Source organism: Condylura cristata, unplaced genomic scaffold (assembly GCF_000260355.1).
Source record: "Condylura cristata isolate star-nosed mole 26May11 unplaced genomic scaffold, ConCri1.0 scaffold00004, whole genome shotgun sequence".
In the NCBI taxonomy this organism is placed as follows: Eukaryota; Metazoa; Chordata; class Mammalia; order Eulipotyphla; family Talpidae; genus Condylura; species Condylura cristata.
In genome coordinates, this window is record NW_004567105.1 from 57,684,673 (window position 1) to 57,696,961 (window position 12,289).

The 12,289-nt window shown below is 45.2% G+C and overlaps 1 protein-coding gene across 1 annotated transcript in view; it reads right to left on the bottom strand.

Annotated features, from left to right (window-relative positions):
• Positions 1–12,289, bottom strand: part of CACNA2D3 (calcium channel, voltage-dependent, alpha 2/delta subunit 3) — a 764,442-nt gene that overhangs the window by 147,007 nt on the left and 605,146 nt on the right. The window contains exons 20-24 of the mRNA XM_004676565.2: positions 11,917–11,984; positions 7,978–8,023; positions 7,719–7,816; positions 5,645–5,738; positions 2,609–2,704 (exon numbers count right to left, since the gene is read on the bottom strand). Of these exons, the coding sequence (XP_004676622.1) occupies positions 2,609–2,704; positions 5,645–5,738; positions 7,719–7,816; positions 7,978–8,023; positions 11,917–11,984 (402 nt within the window). The remainder of the gene's footprint in view (positions 1–2,608; positions 2,705–5,644; positions 5,739–7,718; positions 7,817–7,977; positions 8,024–11,916; positions 11,985–12,289) is intronic.

Genomic DNA, 12,289 nt, shown 5'->3' on the forward strand with positions numbered 1-12,289 from the left:
CTAGCTCAGTTGCAAGTGTGAGGTGGTCCCTATTTAGACTGATAGTGACCTTCAGGCTTGGGGAATGGCAGGGAGCAGGGCTGGGACTCTGAACATCTGGGCCCTGCTGGCCCTGGGGGCCGGCTTGGTCTCCTGCTAGCTCTGGTGTTGATATGACAGAGTCCAGTTGCTGAGAAATCTTGGGGTACCCTGTAAACTGATGAGTACTGATTCAGGACACAGAAAGGAGACACCTGATTCTACACAAACATCCAGAATGTTTTCTTAGGAAAGCAAAATCCCTCTGGATTAGATGAACATCTATGTCTAGCTAAGTAGTGCTACTGTGAGAGACAGGCCCGGGTAATAAGCAGAAGTGAGTGACCTGGAGTGAGTTATTTGGGTCAGCTGCTGAGTCTCTGAGCCCCATTTACCCATCTACAAAATAAGAATAATCTTGCCTACAACCAGAATTCTATGACATCACGTGCAAAAGGGCTAAGTAAGAAAATGGTTCACACAAATACATGGGATTGTTAAAGCCAACAGTTACTTTCATTCTCTGTGGTTCAAGTGGAAGTTGTGAGACCCTCTTACTAGGGTTTCAGGGACAGTGGTGACCATATGATGAAGGCTGATGTTACTATCAGCTATGTGAGTTGCTGTAATCCCAGAGGCTACCCTGAAGGCATAAAATGTAGCTGATATTGGGGTGATACAGATTGGAGAGGGCATGGGCTATCCTGACCTACTTGCAACAGCAGCTGGTGAGGACAGGGGTCTCATGGTATGAAGCTGATGATAATGTAAGTTAGCTCTTGGATAGGGAGCTACCATACATTACAATTTAATCCTCCTCCCTCCCCCCTTAATATTTGGACTATTCCTAATATGCCCTATTCACATAAAAATAATTCTGGAAGCTTTCTAGTCCTGGATAGTATAATGTATTCAAACAGTTGGGTTTCAACAAATACCACTTGATCAGAGGGGTAGTCAGGGAAAAAGACCCTGGGACAACAAGAGGTCTACAAAAGAATGAATGATGTGTTTCTTGAAGACAATAGAATCATTTCATACATACAGGCATCCAAGTACTCACTCAGATAATAGTAAAATCACAGGGAGCACAGAACTACACAATTGTAGGTATCTCTAGTTTCCCAAAGCAGGTTTGTTGCCACAATTTCTTGAAGTTCACAATAAACCAAGGAGACCACCCATGTTTTCCAGATACATAGAGTGAAGGTAACAAGTGAATCCAGCAGATGGACACTCCAGAAACCCATGCACTGTCGTTTTCCAAATCTGTCATAATTACCCGATGTCAGACAAGCCAAGGAACTATGTATTTTGTTAATGTTTATTTTAACTTCCACACGACAGCCACCCTCTCTGAGCACTGGAGACTCTGCCTCTGTCTCCCTTTGCCTGCCAGGAGGCCATGTATACCTCCATATTTCCAGTCCCTCTTAGGAATTGCCCTCTGGAAGAAAAATGGTGTGGGGGTGAGGGCTAAGAGGACTTGAAAAATATGAAGTAACAACTTTAGGTAACATCACAAGCGACAAATTTCAGGTGTCAAGGAACTGTCCCTAGATGGGAATCAAAAGCCATTGCACAAAATATGTAAAAATCTGCCACTAACTTGTGTAGCTTTTATCAGATGATAGGTGTCAAGGCCTCATCTAACGGAGGCAAGAGAGCACCTTCTGGCTAGATATCCACTGAGTCAACCTCTCTCAAGATGATGTCCACCTTGTGATTTGGTTATTATTCTCCCCCTGGTATCCTGAAGGTCAGGGTGTGTGTGAGGTTTGGTGGCAGCCTCTGAACTTACACCCACACTCGCAAGCTTTCCGAGTCTAATCTTGACTTGTCCCTGGCCTGAAATTTCCTCTTGCTTCTGAGAAAACAGTCATGGGTTCAGAAAAGACTTGCCAGGTTCACATCAGCTCTATTAAACAGCACTTTGAAGAGTTACAGCTCATGTCTTCAGAGACACAGGCTGAGTGGAGGTGGAAAGGCCTCAGGATACTGGGCTCAGTGACACTGTCCACTGTCTGTGTAGGTCTCTTGGGCAGCACAAGGAAACACTCAAACTCAAGCACCCGCAGGCTGGCCCCTCCTGAGTGTGGGGCACTGCAGGCCCTCAGCCCAGTGCAGAGGCTCAGAGATTTATTAAAACCTACACAAACAAATAAACAACAGACATGAAACCCTGATCGTAGGGCAGAAAGGCATTCTTCAGCAGAGCTGCACAACAGCTGAGCTGAACACCCTAAATTCGTCTGTCAGGAGAGGAGCCGTCTTCCCTCTGGCTGCGCCCCCAGCAGCTGCACCATCTTAGTTCTGAAATGACTCACCAGAGCAGGAGAGGACCCCAGGATGGTGGAGAGAAGCCAACAGGAATGAAGAACAAAGGGCTATGGAAGGGCCCATCAGCAGGTGAACCACAGGCCCAGGGTGGGAGGCTTGGGAGAGGGTCATAGGACAGAGGAGGATGTCCGCAGCAGCGTGGAATTTTGTTTCTACTGGTGGTGGACGTTTTCAGAAATGAAAGAAGGTCCCCTTGGGACTTCCCACATCAGGAGGTCGCTGGCCCCTGCAGAGGAGCTCTGCTACTTACTGATTGGTGAGCTGCTCCGCTCCAACAAATAAGTTGATCCTCGAGAGGCCAGTGCGAGTGCCGAGGAAGGCAACCTCCACCCCCTTGTCAGAATTCCTGAAACAAAGCAGCAGACAACAGGGGGATTCTTCCAGACAGTGAGCAAATAGTGGCTTCTGCACTGTAAGACTCAAGGCACTTCTTACAAAACAGCATTTTGAAACTTGAAATTTTAAAAGAAATTATAGAGATGCATACATGACTGCATGGGACCACATGGGACCACTCACACACACGCACCAACCCAACAATCCCAAATCATCCTTTAAGGAAGCTTTGTGGTGATTCTAGCAAGATAAACTAAGAACTCCCTGAAAACACAGAGGGCGGCGGAGATAGATCCCTGATCACAAATACACCTTTATCTCAAGGTTCAGGGTCCAAGTCAGGGATAGTGGTCAGAGAATGGGAATGACTTGGAGGAGAGGAAGAAAATCCTTAGATCCAGCTTTGAGTATTGATGGCAGCAAGACCATTCTTGCCCATGAGATCATTAGTGGAATTTGGCATTAGGGAAAAGAAGTCACTGAGCCACATTATCCAGGCTGAAGTATCCCAGAGCTGGAAATGTCTACTAAATGCTACAAATGCTTTTGAGAACATCAGCTCCTCACACCTACTAAAGCACAGGCCTTATCATCACCAACAATCTTAAAAAGCTGGCTTCTTCAAATTATCCTGCAGAATGTCATGAGTAAGACCCTGCGCATGGTCTTAGCAAAGAAAATCCACTTAAATAAATGACTAAAATCCATTTTTATTAAACTTGGAGGGCAAACGTTATATGCTTGAGCATTTTCCTCAGGATGCTTGCAATAATTACTTCACAAAGCAACTAGTCTTTCCTCATGGAGGTGTCATTTTATTACATAATAAAAATACAAAGAGATAACGGATTCTTAAGTTTTATTCCATGCCCTAGAAAATAGTAACAAGTTGAGTTGAAACATTATCCAAGTCATCTTCAGTATAAGATCATTTAGATATTTGACCTTTGATGGTAGCCAAGATGGCCAATACTACCTTTAAATAGTTAAGGGGTAAATAAAAAAAAGCAACACTCTGCATTCGTTTCTGTTTGCAGCCTACACTAACTGGGAAAGTCAGGCTGTCCAATCAGTTACAGATGTGAACTACAAAGCAAGCTACCATTTTGAAAATTTTTAGCATGTGTTAGGAATGAATCAGCAATCTTTGCACAGGATTGTGAGTTTCCTGAGAGCCTAAAAGAAACATTTCCACATCCACATGCAACTCCAGGAAAGAGGCGCTGACTCTTTCCCAAACTCCCAGGGAATAAGAAGCATTAGGTAAGTCGTCCAGCCATGCCCTCCTCCCTCCCAAGTACCATGAGACCAGGGCCCTCTCTCTGAGCTCCATGTTCACGTTTTACATGGCTTACATTACGTATGCCTTTGGAAGACTTAAAGTCATTTTTTCCCTAAAAATGCTTAAGGGAGAACTCTGACCCTGTCCAGTCCCAAACCTGCCCTTCTTTCATTGTTTCCTAACCAGGTATTCATATTGCAAACCTGAGAATGATTTTTGATAGTTCAGCCTCCCTTCCCCCGTCCCCTACACAGTAAACCCATCAGCAGGCCCTGGGAGGGGTCTTAGTTCCTATAATGCCACAAGTGCATCTTTTCTCTCTGTGCCCACTGCCACAGCCTTGGCCAGAGAAGTAAACCCTATTGAATGCCACAGGAGCCTTTTATTATTATCCTAACTCACTGTACCTCATTCTCCACAAAGCAAGAATCAGGTCTTTTCAAAATGAAACTATGACAATGTCCTCCTTAAAGTCTTTGAATGTCATTCTTAAAACCCTTCAATGGTTTTCCAATGTTCTGAGTATAAAATGCCAAATCTGTAACTGAGTCACCTGCCACTTTGCAGCCTCATCGCCTGGTAGCTTCCATCCTACCCTCTATATTTCAATGGTGTTGGCCTTCTTTAAATTCCTCAAATACATTAAAACACTGTCACCACATGGCATTTGCACATGCTGTTTCATCTCCCTTAAATGCTGCCCAAACCTCAAACTAGTTCCTGGCTCAGGAAAGCCTTCCGTGCCCTCTATCTCTGCCTTAGGATTTGTTATAGTCTACACGTCTTTACGCAGTTATCACAAGTTCTTAATAATATAACGCTCTTTATGCAGTACCTTGTTGGCAAGGATTATATTCATTCCACTTCACCAACATCTAAGCTAGTTCTCGGCACATAACATGCAAGCAATCAATATTTGATAAACAAGTGAAAATGACAATGAATGACAGATGGAAGACACTATACAAATGGAAAGGTAAAAGAAGAAAGGAACTAATAAAGAATAGGAAAGAAGAGATAACTGTGTAAAATGTGAATGTATATGGTATAGGTAATGATTTTTCCCTCTTAATCTTTGGTAGCCTACCTAAAATAGCAGGGAAAAATATAATAATAATAATAATAATAATAATAATAATAATAATAATAATAATAATAATAAACTGCTGGAGCAGTCCTCCCCTGCTCTAGTCTTTGACAACAACCACTACTGCTCGCTCCCCTCCCTTGTACCCGCCACTTCAAAAATAAAACCACAGGGCTATATCTGACACCCTAATGAAACAGAGCTCTCACTTCCTCATCCTACTCCCGACCTAACCTGGCCCAGATCCCAAGTTCCCTCCAGACTGTGAAACAGAGGGAGCCAAGCAGGCCAGGAAGCGAAATGCTCCTTCCGCCTCCCTCTCTGTCGGAAGTGTCACCCTACCTCGGCAGACCAAATTTCATGTAATGTTAAAACTCAAACAAATTATATGTCAAACCCAGGATCTTGCCATCCAAGCCCGAGCCGCTAATCTGCTCTAGCTCTTGTGGTTTGGAGCTTTGGGGGAAATTAAAGAACTTTAACACCAGGCTCCTAAAACAGCTTAGTTCTTTAAACCATAACCATATTTCGGACGGCTTGTGGGGAAATGGCCATGAAGGGGGACACGTGCAACCACTTACTCAGATTTGTTGAGGGCAAGGCTGGTCCAATACGCCTCAATGGGAGCGCTCACCACGGCGTCAAAGAGGACTTCTTGTATCAGTTCTTTGTCACCTGGTGGGAGGGACAGATTTGAGAAGGTGGCTCTGGCGGGGCCCCAAGGCAGGCCACGAGGTGCTCACTGGGCTGACTTAGCAGGGCCTCTAGGCTTCCTTTTCACATGTGTGTCATTTATGCGATAACCTCCCCCTGGTCAAAAATATGAAACAGTTCTGACACCTGAGGTGCCAGTCATGCAGTGAGCCCCGCGCATCTGATGAGATGACAGGAAGTGAAGGGGCACCGGTGCCTCCTGCTTCAGTTTCCTGCCTTCTCTCCACCCCTGGCAGCCCCTGCCATAGGCCTGCTGACTCTGGGTTTGGAGAGCAGAAGGCAGCACTCTCTGGAGTGTTAGCTCTTCTCAGTGTTAGCTCTTCTCATCTCCATTTCTATTCTTTATTAAAACCTGCAGTTCATTCTTCAGGGTCCTGATCTCAGTCCATTGTAAGAAGGGGAAGAGCCATGGTAACTCAGTAATTCCTGAGACTTTTATTTTGGGGTTCTTTCCATTGAAGAGACTGTCTCCTCAAGGACATATTCACTCCCACCCCCATCTGGAGGGACTCTCTTCAGAACTCCATGAAGAGATCAAGCAGTCTGGGGCAACCACGAGTCCAGCAGAGGCTTCCTGGAGACCCAGCAGGAACACAAACTCTACTGCAGCAGGCTGTCCTTGCTTTGGGGTGGAGAGGGGAGCCGGTTGTGAAATCAAAACCAACTCCTCATCACAAATGAATTCCTAAGTTGAAATATAGTTATATGAAGGAATACTGTATAGTAACCCAAACAACCACTCCAAATATCAAAAATATGAGTGAAAACAAGTCATAGAATGATGCATGTAATATTGTACTATATGTTTATGTAGTATGCCATATATACATTTTAAGTTTCAAGATAATGAAAATCATGGTGCTGCCATATTTTATGGATGTCTATCTATGTGGTAATAGCATAAAATGCCAGGAATAGCGGACAAATGCAAGATGGTGAATTTCTTAGGGTGAGAAATGGGACAAAGATGATACTCCTGTAATGTTTTATTTCTTTAAAAATACCTGAATATGGAAAAATGTCAAAAAAGACTGTGCACAACTGCATCGTAACTATAAATGTTCTCTATTATCTTTATACTTTTTTACTTAAATGTCATTACAAAGTCAAAGAAAATTTGAAAAATGTGTTCATATATGTCCATCTGATCCTCTTTCTACTAGAGACAGTCACGGAAAGTATACCCATTCTGCAAAGATGCTACTTAGCAGGACAACCTCCTCACACCTTGCATAAGGCCCCTGTGGTTATCCAAGCGCTACCAGTACATGTAAAGGACTTTGTACATCATTGGGTAATGTTTGGGGTGTGACAGGTGCATGTTCATGTTTAGTGAATTCCGCCCCTGCCCCCCACCCTGGATCAAAGTTGGGTCTGTGCAGGGTCTGCTTGTGAACACAGGGGCACCAGGCCTGCTCTTGCTCCCTCCTGACCCCTCTGCACCAGCCATGGACCATTTCTGCCTTGCTGAGCTCTCTCAGGGGGTAATGGTGAAGGAGAAGAAGCAAAACATAAGACCACAAGAGACAGGTCATGTCACAGTGGAGCCCCCCCCAAAGAACTAGATCATGGCTTTGAGTGAGGCAAGCCCATTTTCGTGTCCTGGTTTTTCATTCGCACAATCAGGAAGCTGGATGAGCAGGCATCCATAGTCCCTCCTAAGTTGTCACATTTTCATCCTACTCAGGGGCTGACTAAATGGATCCATAAGGGGACAAATCCAACACAGAGGGTTAAGTGGGACTCGGGACTCTGCGTGAGTGTGAGTAACACACATTCTCCTGTTCCTATGGGAACAGCACATTTGGCTGGATTTACTGTGACTGATAGTCTCTGCCAAAGCAAAGCTTCCCTTGAAAATTGAGGCCAACTATGTCTTTGCACTCACTTTGCTCACCACTGCCACATGCACACACAACATATGTTTAAAAGTACACTCACACTGGAGCAGAGGTTCTTTGCCTTTGAGGTACAGCTTAATCGCTTCTAACTGAGACAGGTGCCGGTGTTCTGGATGTAGGTCAGTGTTGCAGTAGGACCTAGGAATGCAACAAAGCCCAAAATGAGAGTGTATATGTAATATTTAGAGCATCACCATCCTTCGCTTCGAACCAGGACAATTGGGTGAAGCATTTAGATAACTTGAAAACAAAGAGGGCTGTGTTCAAATAGCAACGCTGATGAAAGATTCAACTCTTACCATTCGTCTGCCAAGGACACATCGGGGTGTTCTAAGTCATGCAGTCCTAGAAGTCAAGGAGAAGGGCTCAATGAGTAAGTGGCCCCTGTGTTGGGGACTGGCACACCCTCTCTGCCCCCATGCCTCCAATACACCAGGGCAGGGCCCTGGGGAAAGGGGACTAAAGGCAGACATCAGCCCCAAAGGCAATTGCCTGGGTAAAGGGACCCTGAGCAACAACAAATTCTCTTCCCAGACAGAACCTTCCCACTTCCCCTCGCTCAGCCAGCACTGCTGCCTCCCTGCCTGAGTGCCCCGGGGTGGCCTTAACTCCCTGAAGATAAATGGTAACAGCAGTGCCCCTCTGAGGCACTTAGCATGCTGATAGAAGCACTGACTCTGGAGCTCCATACAGCCTGAACTGGGAACTGGGCGGGCCACTTAATACTTGTGTGACAGAAGCACATTTATTTTTATATCCAATTCTTCATGTACAAAATTAATAGCCCTAAGGGGTGGGTGACTGTGAAGGGGCAATTTACAGGTGAGTGGTATGAAATTGCTAATGTTCAACTGTTTTTGACCAGAAAAATGTGCTAGTTGTTACAGGGGCCTAAGAAAAAAATGAATCATCTGTCTGGAAAGATAGCCAGGGGGTGGGGCATGCAGGAAACTTGGGAGTTTTCAGAGCATGCCCTGACCACCTTAACACTGCGAATTCTCTCTTTGTGTCTTCATGACACTGCATTTCTATGGGCCACCAGTAGATTATACTCCTGAAGGCAACCTCAAGAACACTGATGATGCTTACAGCCTGTTTGAAGATGCCAGTTTCCCAAACAACCAACTAACAATATGATGATGCACTCAGGACTCCAGATTTCTCCTCATATGTGAATGTACTAAAGAGAAAATACTATACACTAAACCTATCACACAACCGGCTGGTATTACAGGAAGCAAGGGATAGGTCCCATAGAGTAGCATCATACAGGATCCAACTGTCCATATACCCTGGTTTCCCTTCCCTGGAATGTCTGTTGCAACTCTTTGAGTCCTATAAACTAGAGAATGCATGTAACAATGCCAAACTCAGAGACTCCACGAGAAGGTTAAATGGTACAGTGATTAGTTCCTAGGACAGTCCATCCAGCCAACCATCCATCCATTCATTTTTTTTCTCCACTCTCATGCCCAGCCTTTCTTTTCTCTCATCCTTCTCCTTTCCTTGGCTCTCTGACTCCTTTGTTCCCATCTTCCCCTTCCCCCTTCCATAAATTCACTGAGCATCAACTATGTTTCAGGAACTCCTCTAGACCCTGTGAATATAGCAGAGAACAAAAACCGCTGCCCTCAAGGCATTACTATCTAGTGGCAAAAAAAAAAAAAAAAAAGAGAGCAATTAAGGAAATAAAATTAATATACAGAGCACACATAGTAGTAAGGACTATGTTAGAAAACTAACTAGGTAAGTTAGGGACTTGAGTAAGGCTAGGGGATGTCAAGAGACAGGAAGGACAGACAGTTTTATCGCTGACCGCAGTCATAGGGGAAGGCATTGCTGAGAAAGTGACTATTAAGCAAAGACTTGACGAGGTGAAAGAGAGTCATGTAAATAACTGGGCAAAGAGACGTGGCAGAGGGACAAGAGTAAAGGCGCTGAGGGGGCATCGTGCCTTCCTGAGCTATTAAGCTGCTTTTCTAGTTTCAGACAAGCCTTCATCCACAACCCTCCCCCCCCACCCCGCTGTCTTTTAGAGGATCTACACTAGACCACGCGGAAGGGTTTGTTCGCTTCCTCCCTCTTTGAGTTACTGGGGAACTAAGCAGACTGAATAATTCTCTAGTTTGTCACCTTTGATTTTGGCCCTTCTGCTAAAAACCACATTTATGGATTGAAAATACTGACAATAAAGACATTACCTCTCCTACTGAGTATTTCCTATGCAGTTTATATCAAAGATACAAAGTGCCAGTGAGGTTCAGAAGAGGGATGATCTGGGCAGGCAGAACCGGAGCCCTGCCTTCAACCTTGGGAGACAGTCCTCACTCCTGAACAAGGCCTACCTGTTCACCATCTTTGTCATGTCCAATGGCGGAACACAATGCAAATTCCTAGATTCGGAGGGTAGCATTCCTTATAGAAGATGCCATAGAAGTGTGGCTGCCCTCCCCAAGGGACTCCCTGTCTCCAAGGGCAGAGAAGAAACTCTCCTGTGCCATTTCCCTGGGTGGCAAGTCCAGTCCCTCTCCTAGTCAACCCATGAGGAAGCAGCTTTCCTGGACTGTTACTCAGCAAAGCTGGCAGGACTGTAGGCCTCCTCTTCACAGAGGTCCAACACAGAGAGGAAGATCTGACCTCATTTGTGTGGATAACCAGGTACTCTCCTCACTGAGGGTTCAGACAAATTTCTTGCATGGTGGTTACAGTTAGCTCTGAAATTTCTTCTATGTGACCTCTGAGCCTAACAGCTGTGAAACACAGAGGGGGAAGACAGGGACTAAAGAAATGACTGGAAAGGCAATGCCAAAAATTCTGTCATGTGAGTGAGAGAAGAGGGAGACAGAGAGTCAGAGACAGAAAGAAGGGAGGAGGAGGGGCAGGGGCTGACAAAGGAATGGACACAGGAGAGGCAAGTAATCCATTAAAACTTTTCCCTTCTATTGTTCTGACCGTGAGCTGTTTCTTCTGCTTGACCTGGGATGACTTTGACATGAATTTTCTGGCTTCATGGGCAGTGATATTCACAGAGCCACATACAGCCCAGAGAGCTGGAAAATTCTGGAAGTCAAAAAACTGGTTTTTGGGAACTGCACATTCTGTGCAGGATCTTGCTGAGTCACAAGGTTGCCTGTTTTCTCTTGTGTGTCTCTGGAAGAGAGACCACAGGATTAGGTCTGTGGTAGGCACACTCTCATTCTAGAAGCCCAGCACAATGACCCTCCACTTTCCTCTGATTGCTTAAGAGTTCACAATCACTCTGCCCACAAAATCCAACACCTGTGAAATAATGCCAGGACAGCAGTAAACCAGAAGATTATCGTGGCTCTTGGTATCTCAGAGACCACCAACCTCATTCTTCCTCTCCCCCTAGCATTACAGTGAGCCACCCGGTGATCCACCTTCTGGAAGTCCATGACCTTCATCACCACCAGCTCTCACCAATTAAAACCTGACTTGCAACTGACCTTCCTGCTCTTGACACACTTCCTGGAAATATCCAGAAAGAGTGTGGTCCGGGCCAGCTCCTTCTGTGCAGAGATGCAACACCTGACACCCAGCTTGGGCAAGGGACTCGTTCACTCAAGGCCTCTGGGGCTGTGCAGCCCTTCTGAGCCCAGTCCCCTCTTCCTGTGAGTTTGTAGGTAACATCAGTATTGAGTTTCTGGGAGATGAAAACAAGTTTGGTAGGACCAAACTTGTAACTGTTATCACTTACTGGGAGTTTACAGGGTATTGATGCCTTATGAAGACAGAGGACCTGAGAATCTCAAGATGTTTTTCGCTCCTCTGTCCTGTGCAAATCACTTACATGATGACATTTCCCTTTGGGTCCAGGCTGCCATGAAACACCATTGAAATCTGTGGCTCAACAGTATAGGATATTAAAGCATGCACATCTCCATTCTCGCTTTCCCCTCGGGCTTGGTTTTTTACACAGATAGTATTTTCCTTAGGACTGATTTTTATAAATGAAAACAATTCAGTTAGTTCATGATGGGTTGCCTCAATGACTTTGTGGATTAGAGCAGACTATAAATAAGTCAAATTGTAAGGGAGGGCATTGCTAGTTGGAACCACTCTGAACGTGCTGGCATGTAACGAGACAAAGGGTTGAGTCAAATGCCCGGGCCATGCTGGGAGCGGGACAGGTGAGCAAGTTCTTTAGTTAACTCAGTGGCTCGTTCCAGGATCTCCTTCTCATACTAAGGGTTGGATGGGCCAAGGTAGCCTCTTACCTTCATCAATGGTTACATTCCCTCGGAAGAAATATTTCCCATGGCCTCTGGAGAGCGCCACACCTAAACTGTGCAGAGAAACAAAGCAGACCTTGAAATCCATGGCATTGACTGGAATAGACTTGTGGGCTACCTCTTTATTTTCCATTTTCATATTCCCATTTCATATTCTGTAAACAATTTTTCCAACAGTTTACTTTTAAAACCTCAGACTACAGTTGGTGTTGGTTTTTCTTAGGTTCAATCAGCTGCTTCAAAGTAATTTTCGATTGGACGTGCCAGAGCAATTGGCTGCTCTTGCCTGTTCTTCAAGGGTGTGGCAAATGGCTCGCCCTTCTAGCAAGCCCCCTCTTGGGCACCCTGCTAAAAGCCA